A 22,689-nucleotide genomic window follows, 5' to 3' on the forward strand; every position below is an offset into this window, starting at 1 on the left:
GAGAAGAGAGGAGACGAGAGAGGAGAGAAGTATGAGGAGAGGAGGATAAGAGAAGAGAGGAGACGAGAGAGGAGAGAGGTATGAGGAGAGAAGGATAAGAGAAGAGAGGAGACGAGAGAGAGGGATATGAAGAGAGGAGAGTGGATAGGACAGGAGAGAAGAGGATAAGAGAAGATAAAAGAGAAGAGGAGAGGAGAGATAAAAGAGGAGATGAGCAAGAGTCTCTCATTCACACGCACCTCCTCCTCCTCCACGTCACCAGGGGGCTCCACTGCCACCGCCACCATTGATGCATCACCACTGCTGATTGGCTGCTCCTGGCTGTTGGGCAAATCCACCGCTCCTTCATTGGTCCCTTCAGTCTGGGCCGTGTCCCGGGAATGCTCCTTCTCCGTGGGCCCCTGAGCGTTGTCCATTTGTACGTGCGCGTCTGTTGGAGTCTCCACCTGCTCCTGTTTATGGTCGAGGATGGGAGTGAGTTTGTGTTCCTCCGCGTGTGTTTGTGTTTGTGTGTCGTCCTGTTGCTCCTGTTGTTGGCAGCCTCCTTGTTTGCGGTGGTACTGCCACAGACTGAGGGAGTCGAAGAGCACCTCGCAGTCGCCACACTGGTACAGGATGCGCGGCGCGTCGCCATCACCATCGCTGCCTCCTCCTCCGCCCGGCCCTGCCCCGACACCACTGGGGCTGAGCACCGAACCCTCCACGTGCTCATGACCCGCTACGGGGTCTCCTGCGCCGTCCGGGGGCTCAGGTGGGGGCGCGGCATCTAGATGCTGCTGTTGGATAGGGAGAAGAGGAGGAGAGGAGAGAAGAGCGGGATGAAGGGAAGGGGAGAGGAGAGACAAAGAGATGAGGAAAGGAGAGGAGAGGGAGACAGAGGAGGACAGGAGAGGAGAGAGGGACGAGGAGAGGTTGAAAGGAGAGGAAAGGGGGAGAAAGAGGTGAGGTGAGGAGGAGAGGAGAGGAGAGGAAAGGAGAGGAGAGGGGGAGAAAGAGGAGGGGAGGGGAATTACATCAGTGCAATAAATGGTCACGAAGGAAGAGAGTCTTTACTTCTTGAAGGTTGAGAGAGATGATGTTAGTCCTGTTGCTTCTAGTTACTGTAATCTCTCTCAAACTTCAGCAAGATTCATCATTTTATTTGTCCATTTCCTGTATCCTGTATGGGTGGTAAAGGAGGGTCGAGTATCCACAAGATACACATGCTGCTCTGGGGGCCAAGATGAGAATGGAAAGAGGAAGAACCTGTGTGTGTGTGTGTGTGTGTGTGTGTGTGTGTGTGTGTGTGTGTGTGTGTGTGTGTGTGTGTGTGTGTGTGTGTGTGTGTGTGTGTGTGTGTGTGTGTGTGTGTGTGTGTGTGTGTGTGTGCGCGCCCTCAACAGCACAACAGAAGTCACATGGGCCACAGACAGACATTGACAAATGCACATGCAAGCACGTCATAGAGTCACACACACAGACATTTACCATACAGACAAACACCAAGAGATGCCAAAGAGACAGACGCATGAGGCATGGAGAAGTACACCTTTAGAGACTGCCGTGTGTGAGACACAGAGAGAGAGAATGTGTCTGTGCGTGTATGTGTGTGAGAGTGAGAGAGAGAATGTGCATTTAAAAAGGAGGCTGAACTGCAGCCACATGCTCTTAACGTTTTTATTGCATTGTGTCTGTGTGTACATTGAAAGGAGCACTGTGTAAGAGAGTGGCCAGAGTAGGTATTGCAACTATGCAGCTAATTGAAACTGTGCTGCCTACTGCCAAATTTGATCTTTTCATCAATATGTACCAAATAATAGACTAATATTTTCTTGCATCACCAAAGTACAGTAAGTTGTGGAGCTAAAAATGTCTATTTCTGGAAATTCAAAATGATGGACATGGAGAAGACCCAACTTTTCATGGACAAGATTCACCTTTTCATGTGTGTGTGTGTGTGCTACCTGGCTTGACTGAGCAGGTGTGTGTGTGTGCTACCTGGCTTGACTGAGCAGGTGTGTGTGTGTGCTACTTGGCTTGACTGAGCAGGTGTGTGTGTGTGTTACCTGGTTTGACTGAGCGTGTGTGTTTATGTGTGTTACCTGGTTTGACTGTGCGGGTGCCTCTACGCTGCAGTTGACCTGGTGGGCTAGCACCTCCTCTAGCGTGGGGAACTCCTGGTAGCAGGGGAAACACATGTACACAGAACTGCTACCGCCCTCCATGGCTCCTGACCTGGAGAACACAAACACACACACACATCAGGACTTGACACTGGCACCTGCCAACCGGCCAAATGCTGGTAAAACTTGGCTGTGGCTGGTAACAATTTCAGTGTTACTAGCCAATTTGGCAGGTAGCTTATTCTATTGTATGACATATCAGAAAAGCCTACCGTTATATTCTGCACTTTGCCCCTTGTGTATAGTTTGTATTTAAGTTCAAGAAAAAGCTCAGTTACTCAGTTTCTATTTGATTTATTTTCATGTAGAAAGCTATGCCCTCATCTTCTTGCTTTAGCACCTCATTTTCTGAGGTAAGAGGTTAGTACAGTGATGTACAACAAAAACAAAAATATTTCAAATTTGTGGCAAGAAGAATCGCTGGATGGCTAGTGACTTGGGAAAACAGTTAAAAAAAGTTAATGCCAAGCCCTAATCCACATCTATCTGTATTGGGTACGTATGGATGGAAGTATCTGTGGATCTATTGTGATTGTTGGCACAGTTTTGGGCTGACAGAATTAAGGACTTGAGATCATTGTCATTTTTGTTGTTGTTGGGGCCTATGTACATCTTGTCTACCTCAACTTACAAAATATTTTTTTTTTTGCACAATTCCCTTTTTTCTGTAGTTAACTTTTATTTCCCCTCCCAAACTATTACCTGTGTTATACGTGTCTGAAATGTCCATGTGGGCACTTGTGTGTATTTATGTCAGCTACTTGACACCTTCATTTTCTCCCAGGGAATAAATAAAGTTACTCTACTCTACTACAACTACTACAAGTGTTTGAGGGTCAAGCTGACAGCAGATATACATATCAACTGGCCTTCATCACGCACCATCAATGCCACCCACAGACCTGTTGCTTTCATTTCCCAGCTGTGTTTAAGTGCAACACATGGGTTATGAAATCAACTGCAAACAGGACCTATATCAGGCAGGATGTCTGTTGATCGATTTCATTGTCCATGTTCAATCATGCTTCCTTCTCCCAATCTTTGGCAAGCTTCTAAACACTGACAGTAAAACTTATGCAATTGCAATGCAAATCCATAAAGAATGAAAAATATATTTAGCAATTCAGAGTTGGGGCTATTCCTTTTTAAAGTAGCATCGTTTTAAACACATTAAAAGAAAGTCAACATTAGGTAAGCGGCATCTGGTGGCCTGTTTTGAGCAAGTTACTCAAGAACTGGAATGCATTACTTTTTACATGTTATTGTCTTTTCAATGTAACCATTTGCCTTATTTAGTTACTTTAGCTTAAATAACGGTGAGGATCTGGCCATTTACAATCAAATTCATGAGTCATCATGGCTCTTTAATCTCCCATCAAGGTGTTTCGGCAGCATGCAGACTAAAAAGTAACAAGTTCAGGACTCAGGAGTAACTTCTTTATGACCCACCACACTGAACATCATTACAGGTTAGAGTAAATGCACTGTGGGCCTAACTTGTATTGTCACCAACCCAAACCTTACACTACTGCGTTATAACAAACAGCAATACATTACAGTAATTAATTGCTTTTGCAATGCATTACTCCACAACATTTCTGGTGGCATGTCTGTGCTACAGGCTACTACAGCCATATGAAATTCACAGCTGCTAGACTGCCTGCTACTGCAGTGGCGTCCAGACTGATCTAGCTAACAAAACAACTGTAGTTAGCAAAATTAACACAATGCTAAAAGCTGCTGCAACAACATGGCCTGCCAACCCCCGCCTAGCGTATGGCGAGTCAACATGGCTAGGCTACATACTGCAAATAGCAGATTAAACGCTGAAATATAATGTTCCCGAGTCTTGCAAGCCATGCTGCAAACTGATTCCAACTACTGTCAAAATATGTTTAGCCGCAGAAGAGCGCTGTGTGTGCCGAAGCTGGAGGTTCGGCGGTTCGACGGCGTAAAAAGCGAAGAAGAAGGGAGCCATGAAGAACTTCTTCGGTGGTGTGATGGCGCCTCGCGCCCATCCTACATGCTAAATGTCTCCCCCGTCTGAAACTCCGTGGACGAGTGGCGCTTGTAACAATGAATAGCTACAGTAGCTACAAGTTTGAATGAAACAGTGATAAAAAAATAATCATATATTTAGCCAACTTACCGTTCAGGGCCTTTCAACCGAAAAGGGCAGGATAGTTTTTGGAGAGCCACTGAATAAGGCGTAGTTTGATTGGCTTCGCCATGGATTTGGCTACACCAATGGCGTTCGAGTATAGTCTGATGATGCATTATGCACTGCAAAGTTCAAACCTGTAACCTCCATGAAAACCATCAAAATCAATTGTAACATTGTCCGACGTAGTTTTTAATTACTAAGTTGAAGTTTTGAGGACAGAATTGTAAAGGTTAATTCTGAGAGATGTATAAGTGGGAGACACTATCCAATTTATTTCAAGAAGAATCAAGAAAGTTGTTCTAGCATAGTAGGCCTGCACTCCTTTGCTTGTAGGCCTATGCACCAGGGCACAAGCTTCACTTTGGCATCCTTTTTATTAGTTGCAATGTCATTTTCTCATTTGCAATAGAGATGTTGAAAGGGGAAAACTCCTCCAAAAGTTGTTGTGGCTATACAGCAGGGATTATTTTCTCCACGAAGGCAGGCGCATCAAGGACACGGCCACAAGCACAGGTCGAGGACGGGAGTCAGGATATTTGAAAGAACCCATTGTCTTTTAGGATGTATAGTTCTCTGCTTAAAAAAAAAAAAAACATAACTTATAATATGTCCCTCTAGTAAGTTTCATCAGAATACCTACACCAGAATCTACACCACCATTCAAAATATGGAATATGTCGGTGTTAGGGACCTTGTGATTCGGTTTGACACAACAGATTCAAGTTTTAAGAGTTTTATTGTCATTGTCAGAAAAAGGCAACGGAATTGTGTTTGGAGTAGGCCTACTGTACTCCAGGACGCTGCATCTCTGCGCCATGGCCGTAGCCACATATGAGGTAAGGGAGGTCCGGACCTCCCTTATTTTTAGAGAAAATAATATTTTTCATACATGAAAAAGGGGATCTTCTCCATTGTCCGCCATTTTGAATTTCCAGAAATCTTTTCAGCTGCAAAACATACTGTAAACTGTGGTCATACTAGTAAATATTAGTTCATTATTTAGCAAATATTCATGAAAAGACCAAAATTGGCAAAAGACAGCATAGTTTCAATGAGCAACCAACATAGTTACAATAGATACTACGGGCAACATCCTGTACACAGTGCACCTTTAAAAAAATTCTGGCGCGCTGCGCGTGCACTATAGACCTCCCTTGTTTCAAATTCCTGGCTACGGCCATGCTCTGCGCACTGCCATCTTAACACAGAGCAGTACAGATTTACATGTCTCAGTAGTAGGGGTCGACCGATACAGGTTTTTTTAATGGCCGATGCAATACCGATTTTTTTTTCAGCACCCTTGGCCGATACCCGATTTCCGATAACCAATATTTGGGGCCGATATGGGTAAAAAAAAAAAAGGTTAAACAATGACAAATGAAGAGTTCAGATGCAAAACCCCCTAACTCCATTTCTGAAGACCTGCACTTCTATATTTTTAGAGAACCCGGTTGTTGGTTTGGTTTACATTCATGTACTTGATAATACATATAAATAGTTATATTACATAAATAAAATAAAAAATATGCAATTTTGATAGCTTTGTATTAAATAAAAATGAATTAAGATTAATTTCTGAAAAGGCACTTAGGGGGTTTTGCATCTGAACTCTTCAAATATTCCAGGTCTCAAGTTAAAAATAAACATTCCTTTAACATAATCAAATTGAGGTAGAACTTGTAACATTTAAACACCCACTCTAACAATCAAGTAATGTCTAACAATCAAGTAATTAAAAAAATGAAGTGTCTTGGTGCTTTTAAAAAAACCCGAATGACATAAAATAATAAATATTGCGTATCGGCCAAAACCACACGCGTATCGGCCGATACGATACACTTAAAAAATGCAAATATCGGCCCGATACAGATACAGATATATATATATCGGTCTAACCTTACTCAGTAGGCCTACACATCAGGACAAAAAAATGAAGTAAAAGCGAAAGAGAGAGGAAGAAACCAGGAGCCTTGGAGACTGACTAAAAAGATTCTTCTAAAGATGCAGGTCACCCACTAGCAGAGGTAGGGGGTGGCAGCTGAGCAAAGCAAAAGTTTTCCAGACACATAAAGTTACCCGAACCAGACACACGCTGCTCGCCATTCATGACAAAATCATGGGAAGGATGTCAAACCAAACACCACCTTATTAAATTGGCATTGCATTGAATGATTTCAGTAATGGATAGTGGATTTAGGAGGGGGGGCACATATAGAGATTTTTGTCCCTGGCCCAGCCAAACTGTCAGCGCCCCTGTTCACGTGAATAATTTGGGGGAAAACACAAGTGTCTGCCTCAAAGAGTGACAGAAACCGTCTTTAGAAGATGAAGGACAATCAGTTGTTGTTTTGGACAAAAGTGCTATCTTCTTAACACTGAATAAATAATTTAAAACCGTTGAAAAGACACCTCTTTAAAAAGAACGAGCCATTATGATCTGGATGCCATCAAAGAGCCATTAAAGGGCAACTCCTGCCAATTTCAATATGCTGTTGTATTGCTCACGCTACCCTTGACTTGTCAGTACCCGGTGACGCCGCATTTTTTGGCTCAGCCCTTTCCGAGATATGAGCTATTCTAATGGGGGCAACTTTTGTTTACATTTCAAAAAAACATTTTTATTTATTCCCAAAAACATCCAAAAGGTTATACATCATAAGCAGACAGCTAGCAAACAGCAATACCTTTTGGGAAAATATTTGGAGTAGGCCTATGCTCATTAAAAAAAAAATGTAAACAAAAGTTGCCCCCATTAGAATAGCTCATATCTTGGAAAGGGCTGGGCCAAAAACTGCGGCATCACCGGGTACTGATGAGTCAAGGGTGGCGTGAGCAATACAACAGCACATTGAAATTGGCAGAAGTTGCCCTTTAATCTCATCTCATCTCTATTCTCTTTCACAATTGAGGGGCTCACAATCTACCAGAGAAAACTAACTACAAACGTAGACAGACTTTAAACTTCTTCGACTCCCGACCCGCCAGGTTGGTGGGTGGATTAATCAACCAGTGCACTCCCCCATCATCCTCCATGACTGAGATACCCTGAGCATGGTACCGTCCCGTCGCACTGCTCCCTTGGGGCGCCATTGAGAGCTGCCCCCTTGTACGGGTGAGGCATAAATGCAATTTTGTTGTGTGCAGTGTTCACTTGTGTGCTGTGTAGTGCTGTGTCACAATGACAATGGGAGTTGTAGTTTCCCAATGGGGCTTTATTTTTTTTTTTTTAATTTAACCTTTATTTAACCAGGAAAAATAAACCCGTTGAGATTAAGAACCTCTTTTACAAGGGTGTCCTGGCGAAGTGGCGGCTCAAGTTACAAAATTAAAATTACACAGTTGCATTAAAATAACAAATCAAGTAAAATAAAACGTCAATTGAAACAGTTACAGACAATAGACTCTGTCTCAAGTGATCTCATCTTGGAATTAAAATCGTTCAATGGAATCAGATCTGTTAGTTTCAAGTCCTTTTGCAGATTGTTCCATGAGGTAGGGGCTGAAAACACAAATGCCCTCTTCCCCAGTTCTGTGCGGAAGCAAGGGACAGAGAGTAACAAATGGCCTTTAGAGCGCAGACCATAAGACTCAATATTCCTTACTGTGATTGGGCTGTAGATGTATGGTGGCAGTAATCTAAGTATTGCCTTGTAGGCCTATATAAATGTATACCAGTGAGTAAGTCTCCTGGTAGTCAGTGAAGACCATTTAACTCTGGCATAGAGTTCACAGTGATGAGTTTGGGCCCTACAGTTAGTGATGAACCTCAGGGCACCATGATACACAGAGTCAATCTTACTCAGACATTGGGATGAAGCATTCATGTACAGCAGGTCTGCATAGTCTAAAATGGATACAAATGTTGCAGAGACAAGGCGCTTCTTAACATCAAAGGAAAAACAGAATTTATTTCTAAATAAAAAACCTAGTTTTAGTTTAGGTTTCCTTATAAAATGTTCAATGTGGGCTTTGAATGTCAAAAGTGTCATCAAGCAGGAGGATACCAATATGTTATACAAATGTATCACCTCAATTTAATTTCCCTCAAGGGTGAATACTGAGGGGATGATTGATGGTACTTTCCTAAACCAACCAGATAATAACATTACAGGTGCACTGTGTAATATATTCAGTAGTTAATTTCCGGAATTCATCCTGCCCACTCACAAATGTTACCTATTTCATCAATACTGCACTTACTACCACCATCAAATTCTAAGTATTCATTGTGACTAGAAAAATTGCATAGCACTTTTCATACACGAAAAGGTGGATCTTCTCCATGTCCGCCATTCTGAATTTCCAGAAATAGACAATAGAAAACATACCGTACTTTGGTCATACTAGTAAATATTAGTTTATTACTTAATAAATATTCATGAAAATATGACATTTGGCTATGGGCAACACAGTGCCAATGAGCAGCATAGTTGCAATACCTACTATGACCACTGTACTACACACAGTGCACTTTTAAAAATGCTTTGATGATATAAATTGTTTGTTTTTTAGAATTTTGACACAATGAACCAAGTTCTACCAAACGACTAAAAGCCAGCCAACAGCCAGGCAGGCATATCCTGATGTGACCACAGTAAAATGTGTCTCCAGGAAATACAGTAGAAGCATCATTGTGTTGATAAGACTATGAGGGTGTCCTCTTTGGACTATTTTGTCATGCAAAAAGGGCACATATCCCACAACATGTTAACCACAAGGAAGTACTGGAAATGAGAGATTGCCTGACAGCGAAGTCACAGCTCCACTGACAGGAAATGACAAAGAACTTATAATACCCCGTTAGAAGTGTGAAGTGCACACCAAGTGTAGAGTAGAGTAGAGAGAGTAGAGTATCATTTACTATTCCCGAGGGAAATTAAGGTGTCCAGTTGTATACATACATAGATACAGAAGAAGACACATGACACACAGAAGAGTCATTAAGAAGTATACATTTTAGGAGAAGATGGAGAGAGGTCAGCTAGCAGGGGGTATTTATTTGCAGCTCGTTGTCCTCATTATTACACCAGGCATACACCATGGGCTGAATATCAACCAAATCAATGTGACCGTCTTCAGTGGACCAGAGGACAGTTACTTTGGCTTTGCTGTGGATTTCCAGACTACAGGCCAAGGGTGAGTGAGTGGCAGTTTGGCTGTCGGATAAAATGAGAGAAAGATCTGTACTGCGCTCTGCCTGTATCTTAGGTACAGTTATTGGTTATTGGCTGGATCAAATATGTTGCAGAACTTCATTTTTGTTTTGTACCTGGTGTGGCCTCCTGATTTCTGTGGGTTATCCTTCTTGCATGAAATGTAACCCTTTTATGTCTTCCAACTTAACACAGCCCAAAGCAACATTGCCTAATTACAGTACTGTATTTCTAAGGGAAGTAAAGCAACGTGTTGTACATGTCCTTGATTTCTTAATCAAAGCTCAATAACCTCACATTGCAAATCTGGAACAAAATAATTGTCATACGGTAGTTAAGAAAGATGTAACACACGCTTTCAGGTTTACACTGGTGGTGCGAGCAGCCCATTCGAACACAACCAAGGGAGGGGTGAATTATTACAATTCAGTTTTATTTTATTAATCCCTTATATACATTACATACACACATACATACATACATTCTTGGTTATATTTCATTTTGTGATTTTGAACAACATTCTTCAGTAATATTTTGACACAGTTCAGTTGTTTATTGTTTTTATCATCTTCGTAATTAATAATCGTGATTTAAATTTTTGACCCAAAATAATCACGATTATCATTTTATCATTATCATTATCAAGAATTAACACATGTTTTCAGTGTTTCTCTGGTGGTGGGAGCGCCCCATGCAAACTCAACCCAGGCCGGGGTGAAGGAAGGGGGCATGGTGTACCGTTGCAACTGGGCACCAGAGGGCGGTACATGCACCAGCATCGACTTTGACCTAGAAGGTGAGTGCCCGTTTTTCATTTTTGTCTGTATGTTTATTTGTTTGCTTGTTAACGTGTGTGTGTGTGTGTGTGTGTGTGTGTGTGTGTGTGTGTGTGTGTGTGTGTGTGTGTGTGTGTGTGTGTGTGTGTGTGTGTGTGTGTGTTTGTGTGTGTAGGTGATGAAGAGCACACAGTTCACAGTGGCTTAAAAATGAAGGGTTCTAAATCGCATCAATGGTTTGGGGCGACTGTGAGAACTACTGAAAAATACATTCTGGTAAGTGGGTTTTACTATTCAAATTTCCAGATGTTGATACGTTGATCTAACAAGGTCAATTCAGAAAAAAGTTGGGACACAAAAGTAGTTTTAAGTGGAGGAGACGCGCTCACACTGTCACCTATTAATTAATACAGTTCTTACCTGGGTACTGAATCCCACATAAAACATAGATGAGTGAATGAAGCACTCTTCAGATTTTTCTTTTGTTTATTGGCCTACCAACCTTTTGGGCAGAGCCCTTCCTCGCTTCATTCACACAAGCCCATTGGGAAACTCCAACTCCCATTGTCATTGTGACACAGCACACAAGTGAACACTGCACACTGCACACAACGAAATTGCATTTTATGCCTCACCCGTGCAAGGGGGCAGCCCTCAGTGGCGCACCATGGGGAGCAGTGCGGTGGGACGGTACCATGCTCAGGGTACCTCAGTCATGGAGGAGGATGGGGGAGAGCACTGGTTGATTACTCCCCCTACCAACCTGGCGGGTCGGGAGTCGAACCGGCAACCTCTGGGATGCAAGTCTGACGCCCTAACCGCTCACCCATGACTGCCCACAAAAGTAATTGCCCAAGTTTGAAGAGTGTCCAAACGATGCAGTGAGGTTCACCCAACATGGCATCATTTTGGGCCAAACCGTTCAAAAATTCCCAATGCCCTTTTTGGGTTACTTACCACTCACAACCTGTATTACCCACCCATCTCAAAATGTGTCATCAAAGCTGGCAGTACTTCGAATCTTTAAAGAGAAATGTTACAAAAGCTCAATGATAGCTTGCTCAAGGGCCATGGGAGTACGTGTAGGGAGAGGTAGAGGTGGTACTTGAACCTGCAACCCTCTGCTCTAAAGACCACCTCCCTAACCATTAGGCCACGTCTGTCCTCCCCCTGTACAGGCATGTGCCCCATTGTTCCACTGGAATGTCATCCAGGGCCTTCAAGATTCCCAAAACACACCAGTGGGAAACTGCCTCCTGAAGGATGTTGCCACAAGTCGGGTGTCAGTCTACTCCCCCTGCAGAGACGTGTTTGTGGAATCGCACTACAAGACCAACAGATATGGTACCTGAGCTCCCATTGTAACTTTAGCCCCTTAAAACAAGGCCACTGTTATACATTTGCTGTTACCAGAATCAATGGCAATGACCCAAGTCGTAATGTATTACTAAATGGTCTGCATAATGTAGGGTAGAACTAAATCGTATCAATGGCTATGTATTGTAGGGCTATAGAAAAATCCCATTTATAAGGAGTTGAAAACATTTGAGCTGATTTATATTTGCTTATATTTCATTTTATATTTATATTTGTTTGCAGAGAATGACAAGCGCTATTGTGAGGCCGGGTTTAGTCTGGACATAACAAAGGTATGAAATGTGTTACAGCTAATGTATACACGCACGCACGGACGTACGCACGCACGCACGCACGCACGCACGCACGCACGCACGCACGCACGCACACACACACACACACACACATACAGTGGTGTGCACATCCATTTTGGGTTATGTGCCCAGGGAAAAATAGAAAAATAAGGACTCTCTTATTATAAAAGTGGGGAGCGGAACCAACCACTTCCTCAACTGAATGATGTGAGGTGAATTAATTGTTATTAAAGCACTTTTTAAGAAAACGTATCAGCAATTCATTTGAATAGTTTTAGACAAGCAATAAGCCACTCAAGTCCGTGGGTTTGTGTTCGAGTTATAACGACAAAGAGGAATCTTTATAGCACTGCATCCCGCTTTGCGTCGTGCTTCAACTCCCCTTAGCCATTACAAATCCACAAACCCACGGCCTCTTGTGGCATATTGCTAACCAGCACATGGCCACACAAAAGACGAAACCCACAGTGAAACGTTAAGTGATTCGACAAAAGCGAGCCAAATGATGCTAAACTGCTACCTGACCAAAACCAACTCCAAACTTTCAGTACAGCCATATTTTTGCACTTTTAGTGAAATCATTAAAAACGTATTAAAAAAATTAACACACCTTATTTTACCTTATATATACTTTTATTTTCAGAACGGGGCAGTAGTGTTTGGTGCTCCAGGAAGTCTATACTTTCAAGGTGAAACTTCCATCTCAACTGATCACAAATTTTGAAGAACGTATTCACAACCAAAAAATGGCTTGGTTGAAAGAACTTCAAATACCACATTATAACTCATGCCTGCTTTTTTACAGGTCAGATCTTTACAGCCACTCTGGAGGAACTAGCAGCACCGAGGCGCCCCGTTTACCTCCCGTCTAAGGGTGTTGGGCGTGAAAGCTATCTTTATGGTTATCAGGACACCCATTATGATGCGTACAGTGGTAAGACACACCTGAACCCCCACATTGTGTGTGTGCGTGTGTATATGTGTGTGTGTGTGTGTGCACTGGCGGTTCTAGACCCGAATTACCAGGGGGCTGAGGTGGGGGCAGTGTGTTTCCAGGGGGAAAAAACATGTCAATATTTTATGTTATATATTTTATGTATATATTTATATTACATCATGGCACTTCTGTATTAAATATTTTCATCTTCAATGGATAGGCCTATTGCAATGGGCGCACACACACGGTTGATCTGATATCACCAAGTATTTACTGTTCCAGGATCAACATCAAAGTTGTTGGTCCATGAGCAATGTTACAGGTGACCAATCAGGGATCATTTGTGATTGATGATGTCATTCCCCCGAGACATGAACAATTCAAATTTCCCTCTCCTTTTACCATCGGGACCATTTTGAGCCTGCAGGACCCTGCATTAGAGGAGACTCACTACTCAATGACAGACATAGCTCCACACATTTTGATGACTGCTTCAGAAACACCTAACTTTCTCAAAGCAGAGGCAAGATTAATGAAAAAAAACAACCTTTATTTGTGAATTTCAAACCAATGTAACACACCAGTAGGCCTAATCTTCGCATAACATGGGTGTCCACAGATTTAGATACTATCCACTAGCTATAGTATAATATTATGACTTGTGGTGGGTTAAAAAATATCTTAAATAAAAGTTACAAAAATAGTGGTATCATTTTTAGTGGATTGCTGAAGACTTAGGGTGTGTTTTTTGAAAGCATTCTTGTTAGCCAGTTAGCAACTTGAGTAGTTCCAATGGGCTAACATAGTTAGCAACTATGGTAGCTAACATAACTAGCTAATATATTTGTTAGCATAGTTAGCAACTATGGCTTGGGGGAAATACACACCTGAAATCAATTGTGTGAAATCATGACATTCATCCAAGACCATTTTTAATTTTACCAGTCCAGGACAGAGCAAATGAGCTTAGCCCTTCAATTTTACCTCCTCAATTGCTGCCATTGTTTATGTTAATGCTCCCAGTAATCATTTTTAATGCTCCCACTATTCATTTTACTGCTCAGTGATCCAGGACCATTGTTTATGTTACGGGTCACAGTGATCCAGGACCATTATTCATTTTACCACTCTCACAATGATCCAGCGCTATTATTTATTTTACCGCTCACAGTGATCCAGGACCAAAGTTCATTTCGCCAATCACAGTGATCCACTGTTTATTAACTGCTCACAGCAATCCTGGGCCATTGTTTATATTACCGTTCACAGTGATCCTGGACCATTGTTAATCTTACCACTCAAAGTGATCCGGGACCATTGTTTATTTACCGCTCACAGTGATCCAGGACCAGAGTTAATTTAAAACTCACCAAGATCCAGGACCATTGTTTATGTTACTGCTCTGAGTGACAGTTGTTTATGAGTGACAGTTGTTTATGTTATATTTTGCCGGTCAGAGCGATCCAGAACCGAAGTTTATTTTACCAATCTCTACCAATCCTGGATCATTGTTTATTTTACCATTCACAGTGATCCTGAACCATTGTTATTCTTACCACATCTAGGACCATAATTTATTTACTGCTCATAGCGATAAAATGTATTTATTACTCACCAAGATCCAGGACCATTGTTTATGCTACTGCTCACAGTAATCCAGGACCATTGTTGATGCTACTGCTCACAGTGATCCAGGACCATTGTTTATGCTACTGCTCACAGTAATCCAGGACCATTGTTTATGCTACTGCTCACAGTGATCCAGGACCATTGTTCTTTTTACTGCTCACAGCGATCCAGGATCGAAATTTATTATACCAATCACAGTGATCCATGACCATTTTTTAAACCGATCTCAATGATCCAGGACCATTGTTTATTTATTGCTCACAGTGATCCAGGATCATTGTTAATTTTACTACTCAAAGTGATCAAGGACCGTTGTTCATTTTACTGCTCACGATGATCCTGTACCATTATTTATTATACCATTCATATTGATCCTTTACCGTTGTTAATCTTACCACTCATAGTGATCCAGGACCAGTGTTTATTTATTACTAACTGGGATCCAGACCATTGTTTATGTTACTGCTCACAATGATCCATGACCATTGTTTAAGTTACTGCTCAAAGTGATCCAGTACCGTTGTTCATTTTACCGCTCACAATGACCCTGTACCATTGTCTTTTTTACCATTCACAGTCTGGGGGGGGTGGCGGTGTCCACTGGAGACTGTCACCTTTTTTTCTTTGACGAGTTTGCAGGTCTGTCAAAGCGATCCAGGACCAGTTTATTTATTACTTATCGGGATCCAGGACCATTGTTTATGTTACTGCTCACAGTGTGTGTGTGTGTGTGTGTGTGTGTGTGTGTGTGTGTGTGTGTGTGTGTGTGTGTGTGTGTGTGTGTGGACATGTGAATACTTCTCATGCAGGGTCCTGCAGGCTCAAAATGGTCCCGATCGTAAAAGGAGAGGGAAATACGTTATACGTTATATAATAACTTGTACAATATTATATATTATTTTTATAATTGATGTACAGCGATGCTGTCGAGAAATCCACCCATGTATTGTTGACTCACCATGCAGTACATGTTATTGTTGCATGTCTTTTTTTTTACAGGGTATTCTGTTGCCACTGGTAATCTCACAGGGCATAGCAGTGGAGGTTTGTATTGTTTACTTTTGATTTAAATTTAATTGTTTTAATTGATGATGATGATGAAGACTCTCAAAGACTAAAAATGCATTTCAAAATTCTTTCTTTTGTAGATTATTTAGTTGGCTTTCCCAATGACCGTGGCACATCAGGAACGGTAAGACTTCTGAGATCCTCATTCTAATTTAGAGGATTGAGCTGTTGCTGTTAGGGTTGCCCTTATATTGTCCTTTGGTTAAGGTCCTCTTAGAACGTTGATTGATCAGAGGTCGTACCAGTGTTGCCAATTTAGTGACTTTGTTGTACGATTTAGCTACGTTTGGCCATCTCTGGCGACCATTTGGTGACTTAAGCAACTTTTTGGTGAGTGTCAGGTAGATTCATTGATATGGGGAAGAAGGATATGTGTACCGATTTTCACGCTTTTACTACCAAGTGTCATGTAGATTCATTAATATTTGGCGGACATCTTGAAAAAGATTAATTTATCGCAACGCCTTCTACGCTAATATTAATCAGCATATCAAGAGGGATATGTGTACCGATTTTCATGCTTTTACTCAAAAGTGCACAATTTGGCCCTTTTGTGTTCCCATCTGCCGTACTAAGTGCTTTATTGAATTCTAGCGCATCATACCACCATTTCTTTGAACCCACCCTTTTTTTAAGATGAGCAAAAGTAAGTAACCGGGGGCGGAATTCTCCCGTCTCCACTTAAGTCGGTTTTACGCGCGCACATTTTACGCGGTCTTATCTTGCACGTATTCTCCCCTATGGAACGTCGCCACACCCCTCGCGCTTAACTCAGAAAAACAACGCGTAGCCCAACATAGGCGTGATATATGCTAAATGGGGGGATGAGTCTCCGCCAGGTCCATCAGTTGTGGCTACAAAGAAACTATGGAGCATGGATTTTCAGATCAACCATGTGAAAACCTCGGCAGTCCATTGAGATCCAACAATGAACTTTAACTTTGAATTTAAAACCACGTGCCAAAAGTCATCGTGCAAAAGCATCTCAACATCTAACCTCAGCTCATTTTCACAATCACAAGGCGAGTAGTGGAGGTGAGATAATGAGATGGAAACGCAATGTGTACCTTTGGCGGGAACTCAGCTGAGCGTTTTGGTGCGCAACAGGTTGATTGAAATAATAAACATGATTAAACGTTTTGTTAAAAATGGAGTTTGGCGTGTTGCCTGGACAATTCCGGAAATCAAAAAGTGATTTAAAATGCTGATCATTCCCACAGTTAAACAAACACATAGTATTTGCTGACTTTTAAAAGCGTTTCTCCGCTTCTCTGTACAGCAACGTGACATTAAGATAATTGGAAATGTGTGGATCTCAGCTGTCCGTCAGCATATTACACTTAGGATACATGCATGCTGAAGAATGAACAAGGAAATCGATCGTCATGAAAAAACGGAGACTTTATATTCTATCGCAGACATGGGAATTAATTGGCTTACGCATGGAACGCCAAGCCAGGATTTAAACGCGCAGCTGATGGGGTGTAATAGAGACCAGAAGCGAAATGCCAAAGACATGCTCTGATATGTAGGCCTACCTTTTTACGTTTAGCTGTAATGACATTCAGGAAATATTTTCTGCCTTACAAAAACAGATAGGACAACCTGTAGCCTACCTCAGTATGTGGTGGTTTTGTATGTCGGGCATCAGTTCAGAAAGTTTAATAGGTTACATGCACATAATGCACGAGTTCAAATAAATCACAAAAGTGGAGGAGTTGCAATAAAAACCCTTTACTTAACGTTGTGGCTACAACATAGTAAAAATGGTGAAGGTTATTTTTGAATAGGCATACTTTGGGTGGCTGTTAGGACGACTGGAACAGCGGTCTTTAGTCTGACGTGCCTTGTCAATTTAGCCTACTTGTGCATGGTGCAACGAGGTGTTTTTGGTTTTGGTTACCGTCCGTGGAGACAACATGATGATCCTCATACTGATTAATTAATTACCTGCTTTTGTTTGTAAGTTCACCGATATGAGAACATGCTCTGGGCAGCTGGTCATATTTTGTCACAATTAATGTAGGATGTTTATGTGGAACTGTGAATGAATTTCGATTTGGACTCACGCTGACGGTAAGGAACATCAACAAAGCATACCGTGGCGTGTAACATGTTCAAAATGCGAGCCAAGCGAGCATCAAATGCAATATTACATTTTACCTCATAGTGGCGCTTGACCTTACTACAGCCCTTTGATGCGCGTAAAGGCAAACGCACGTAAGTGCACGGGAGAATACGCTTAGGATTCATTTACATGCGAAACTCCCTGATTTTGGCCTGGCCCCACCCAAAGTGCGCAACTTGTAAAATCCTGCGTAAACCCCACTTAATCACAGACTTGAGTAACCGCGGAGGAGCTGTTGCGCGCTTTTTTTTACTTAAGCGGGTGGGAGAATTCCGCCCCGGGTGAATAGACCAGCCGTGACGCAATTGAAGCGACTAGAGCAGGGGTTCCCAACCTTTTCCAACTTGGGGCCCACTCGAAATTGTCACAAATGTTCGGGGCCCACCTCTGACCTGATTACGAATAAAACTCACATAAATCAGCAGCAACGCACACCAAAATGTGGTTATAATTTTTAGAATATTATTTCACGGCCCACTTGGTATACCTTCAGGGTCCACCAGTGGGCCCCAGCCCATAGGTTGAAAATCACTGGACTAGAGTATGTCCGTTGAAAGGAGAACGCAAGCATTCCAACATTCCCATCGGCTGTGGTTACTGACCTCTATACAGACATTGGCTATGGCGGCTTGTCATCAAACCGTGTCATAGCTCATTTGCATAACATTCCCAGGAGTTCAACTACAAACTGTCGCTCTCGTCGCGAATAGCCTCTTGTCTCCAGAATCTCTTTTGTCCCGCGACTCAATACAAAGTAAATTACTTCAGTGGCTCGCCTCGCTCATGTCGCGGCTGGTGTATAGGCGAATCTTGTAAACCAAAAATGCTGTGTGGCAAAAAGAGCTGAGATAACAGCATTCTCTATACGGGTATAATGCGAAATCCCTGGAATGGAACCTCACATCTTGGCAGAAACTTAGCCAGAAATAGGCATACCACATGAGGTGCTATACAACATATTGGTTATGGTGGGTTATGGTCTCAATTTATTTCGCTAATTGAAGCTTTGGCCAGGTATAAAATGTGCTTAAAAACAGTGTGTCACTGAATGTCTTTATCCACTATGTTCAGACAACGAGACATTGCATCAACTGAAACATAACAGTTTTGTTTCCGAAAGTTAGCTGTGTAGTTGGTCATTTAAATACACAGTATAATAGTTTTTCATGTCACAAAAGCACCCTGATAAGCCTCATGACTCATTAAAGTACTGTTCAATGAAATCTAGTTCCACACAAACACCCGTGATAAGGCTATTATTATCTACATTACTGTTATCAGCTGCAAGCCCAAACATTGCAGTTTGCTAAGCTGATTTTCTTTTATTGTATAGCTGTTTGCATACCAATGGCACACCAAAATGTGATATTGCAACCTATCAGTAACGTGGACAAAATACATGAAGGGAAAACGTGTAGAGCACAATGCTGCATAGCTCTGGGAAACTAGCTATTTTGTCAGCTGGCTAGCTAACGTCAAGATCAGATTCCAGTGTATTCCACTTGTCATAAAAGCTAGCTGTTACACCAAACAGATGAACAGTTTAGGCTACTCTAGGTTGCCCAAACCATTGTGAATAACAGTCTTTACTTTGTAGTGTTGACATGATGTACCGTGCGTGTGTATGCAACTTGGAGCCAGCTAGGTTTCTGATGGCTACGAGTCTTCCACCATGATATTTCAGACATTTTAAAAATAGTATGGAGATAATAATTATACCGGGTGTGATGTGGAAGTAGATTTCATTGCACAGTTCTTTAACCCTTTATAGGGCAAGTGACTATATTTGCTTGCACGCCGATCACAAATGCCCCTGCCATGCCTCTCTACAAGGGTGTACACCCAAGTGGGTTATATCAAATTAATCAGGAGAAATCAGGCTTTCAGACAGATAGTGACATCTTGACATTTGACCAATCAGCAGTGGCCTGGAGCCTGTCAAACTTTTTTTTCACTCTGTAGCTGAAATTTGGTTGCCCTATAAAGGGTTAATAAGTCATGAATAAGTCATGAGGCTTACCTTCTGGGTGTGTATGTAGTGTATTCCCAACACAAGGCGAAGTGACCAAGCTCTGTCTTGCCACACAGAAGCTGAGAAAAGTAAACAGTGACGTCACGCAGATTCCCTTATTCGCCCAGTGATCATACATTTTACATTTTAAAAAACACAAAAGTTGTTTTTGTCTTTGTAGGTCAGAATTTTCAATGGAGATCTTGAACTAAAACAGAAACTCTTTGGAACTCAGGTATGGATTCAGATATGAATTATTTTAAGGTAGAGTATGTAATATTTTTTCACATTTTACTTCCAGAATGTATGCTGTCTCTTGAAATTGTGATCTTTTGGTTGTATATCTACCACAACGATCAATTTCAATAGCCTGATACACACAGGATTAATAATATAACCTGTGGACATCTCATAATTCGCAATACCCCTGCTGGTATTATTTTGTGGTGCATTCGGACGGGTTTAAGCAAAAGTTCGTAACTTACTCAATTTATTGACATTATGACCAGATTTGTTGGGATTTAGATAATAAATCAAAAAAGAAAAAAGAAATTCACAAAAAATAAATTAACATTAAAGGGGCACTGTGTGAGATTTTTAGTTGTTTATTTCCAGAATTCATGTTGCTCATTCACTAATGTTACCTTTTCATGAATACCTAACCACCACCATGAAATTCCAAGTATTCATTATGACTGGAAAAATTGCACGTGTCATACATGAAAAGGGGATCTTCTCCATGGTCCGCCATTTTGAATTCCCAAAATAGCCATTTTTAGCTGCAAAAATGACTCTACTTGGATCATACTAGGAAATATTTGTTTATTACTTAGTAAACTTTCATGTAAAGATCAAACGTGGCAAAAGGCAGCCCAGTTTCAATGAGCAGCATAGTTGCAGTACCTTTTTTGACCATTTCCTGCACAGTGTCCCTTTAACATGTCATGCCGTTCAATGTATGGCTTTTAAAGTACAACCTTTTATATTGAAGTGTTCATTGCACAGTTTCTGCTTGGCAATGTCTTCTCTGCTGTTCTTGTCTTTGCAGGTAGCCGCCTATTTTGGTTATGCGGTCACAGTGACGGATATCAACAATGATGGGTGAGCCCCATGATGATATAATTCATTGACCACCAAGTTTTTCCAGAATTTCCATAGGCTGTCATTACCTCCGCCAAGGAGGTAATGTTTTCGGTAGCGTTGGTTTGTCTGTTTGTTTTTTGTCAGCAGCAAGAACTAATTAACGGATACGGATGAAACTTTGTGGAGTTGTTGATAATTAAAAAACGAATCAACGAATTTGGACAAAATTTTGTGGAGTTGTTAGTAATGACCCAATGAACAAGTGATTAAATTCTGATGGTGATACGGATCGCTAACCGGAACCAGGACCTTTTTAAAGATTCTTCCCCATTGCTGGCCTATAAATCTAGACGCCCCTAGTGACCAGAAATTGAATTGCGGGAATTCCACAAAAAGAAGGCAGAAAGACGTAATCAAATGTTCTATCAAGCAGTTTCCTTGGCGGAGCTCTGCGCTCTCTGAGTGCTTCTAGTTTATGTGAATGAAATGGTAAAATTGGTAGAAGGGGGTCTGACATGTTTATATTCATTGTATTTAGGCTGTAGAAAATGACTGGCTTGTGTTCATTAGTGAAAGAAAACCCACCGTCCTGTAGCAAAGGGGAGTAGAGTTGCCCAGCCAGGACTCGAATTCAGACCATCTGGGGTAGTAAACTGGGGCTCACACCCACAACCCTAGTGATGGTCACTCCATCACACTGCCTTCCCCTTCGGGAAGCGCACCCTTGCACTTCACACACTCATGGTGTCCTTCACGCAACTGCCCATCATGCTTCTCCCATCCAGTGTGCCCCATCATCAATGCTTCACCCATCACTGGGGTCCCTCGCACCAGGGTCACCAATCCTGGGGGTCCCTCACATGGCATTATGGCTCACACACAATGTGTACGCTTCCGATGGCCTCATGGTAGCCATCCCGCTTCTGACACCATTGGTAGCGAAGGGGAGTAGAGTTGCAAAGCCGGGACTCGAACCCAGACCACCTTCTGGGGTAGTAAACTGGGGCTCTGAGCGCTACACCAAAGAGCCAGGCTCGTTGGCGTGACAGTCAGAACACACCCACAACCCTAGTGATGGTCACTCCATCACACGTCGGCCCACAGCAATTTTAAACTGTCAGTGTAAACTGCTACATCTCGTAATACCGGCTGCACTGTTCTACCGTCTTGCCCATCTACAGGGGAGATGACATTCTTATTGGCGCGCCACTTTTCATCGAGCAGCTGGCCAATCAGAAGCAGCAGGAGGTGGGTCAGGTGTACTATGTGTTCTAGAATTTTACTGGATCATTCTACAGCACCCATAGAACTCCCTCATGTTAAACATCCCGGACAATGCTTGTGACGATATAATGAGAACTTAAATGTTGGCAAAATTCTGATCACATACTGTACTCCATAAAGCAGGGGTGTCAAACTCAGGCCCGAGGGTCAAATCTGGCCCACGGAGTAAATTTGTTCGGCCCGCGAGATAATTTCAAATGTGTATTACAGTTGGCCCTCATACATTGTGTGTCACAGAAGTATGAGTGGGCCCAAGCCCATGAAACAGCTCACACTCTATATGCATCACAATATGTGCCAGTGTGTGTGAGATTTATCTATGAGTATTAAGTGCATGCTTGCCCGATTTTGGTCCATATTTGAGTTTGACACCCCTGCCTTAAAGGGTTAATACTGTATTGTAATGTTATTTTGGAGGTGGGTCGGGTGTATATCTACCTGCAGCAGATCCCCTTTAGGTTCAGCCCCCGACCAGAGCAGATGCTGACAGGCCCAGTGCCGTATGGACGCTTCGGAACATCCATTGCCCCTCTTGGAGACTTGGACAAAGACGGCTACAATGGTGAGATTTCACTCACTTAGCTAACTTAATCCCTATTCGGGTGGGCCTACTTATAACTAGAA

General features: G+C 42.2%; 2 protein-coding genes across 3 annotated transcripts in view; one reads left to right on the forward strand and one right to left on the reverse strand.

The window, feature by feature from the left end:
- znf574 (zinc finger protein 574) overlaps positions 1 to 2,209 on the reverse strand; it is a 23,937-nt gene extending 21,728 nt beyond the window's left edge. Inside the window, exons 1-2 of one of the 2 annotated variants that reach the window (XM_063213106.1) lie at positions 2,082 to 2,209; positions 240 to 773 (exon numbers count right to left, since the gene is read on the reverse strand). In XM_063213106.1, the coding sequence (XP_063069176.1) occupies positions 240 to 773; positions 2,082 to 2,204 (657 nt within the window). In that variant the 5' untranslated portion in view covers positions 2,205 to 2,209. Of the gene's footprint in view, positions 1 to 239; positions 777 to 2,081 lie in introns of both variants that reach the window. The other variant, XM_063213105.1, reaches the window with a different exon arrangement.
- Positions 2,210 to 9,203: 6,994 nt separating this feature from the next.
- The window catches only part of itga2b (integrin, alpha 2b), a 32,330-nt gene continuing 18,844 nt past the window's right edge, over positions 9,204 to 22,689 (forward strand). Inside the window, exons 1-13 of the mRNA XM_063213110.1 lie at positions 9,204 to 9,462; positions 10,145 to 10,275; positions 10,431 to 10,531; positions 11,434 to 11,599; positions 11,855 to 11,904; positions 12,569 to 12,614; positions 12,731 to 12,859; positions 15,491 to 15,535; positions 15,640 to 15,683; positions 19,880 to 19,933; positions 20,747 to 20,799; positions 21,963 to 22,029; positions 22,483 to 22,627. Coding sequence (XP_063069180.1) covers positions 9,293 to 9,462; positions 10,145 to 10,275; positions 10,431 to 10,531; positions 11,434 to 11,599; positions 11,855 to 11,904; positions 12,569 to 12,614; positions 12,731 to 12,859; positions 15,491 to 15,535; positions 15,640 to 15,683; positions 19,880 to 19,933; positions 20,747 to 20,799; positions 21,963 to 22,029; positions 22,483 to 22,627 — 1,201 coding nt within the window. The 5' untranslated portion in view covers positions 9,204 to 9,292. The remainder of the gene's footprint in view (positions 9,463 to 10,144; positions 10,276 to 10,430; positions 10,532 to 11,433; positions 11,600 to 11,854; positions 11,905 to 12,568; positions 12,615 to 12,730; positions 12,860 to 15,490; positions 15,536 to 15,639; positions 15,684 to 19,879; positions 19,934 to 20,746; positions 20,800 to 21,962; positions 22,030 to 22,482; positions 22,628 to 22,689) is intronic.

The sequence above is a fragment of the Engraulis encrasicolus genome, chromosome 13, assembly GCF_034702125.1.
Source record: "Engraulis encrasicolus isolate BLACKSEA-1 chromosome 13, IST_EnEncr_1.0, whole genome shotgun sequence".
NCBI classification, from domain to species: domain Eukaryota; kingdom Metazoa; phylum Chordata; class Actinopteri; order Clupeiformes; family Engraulidae; genus Engraulis; species Engraulis encrasicolus.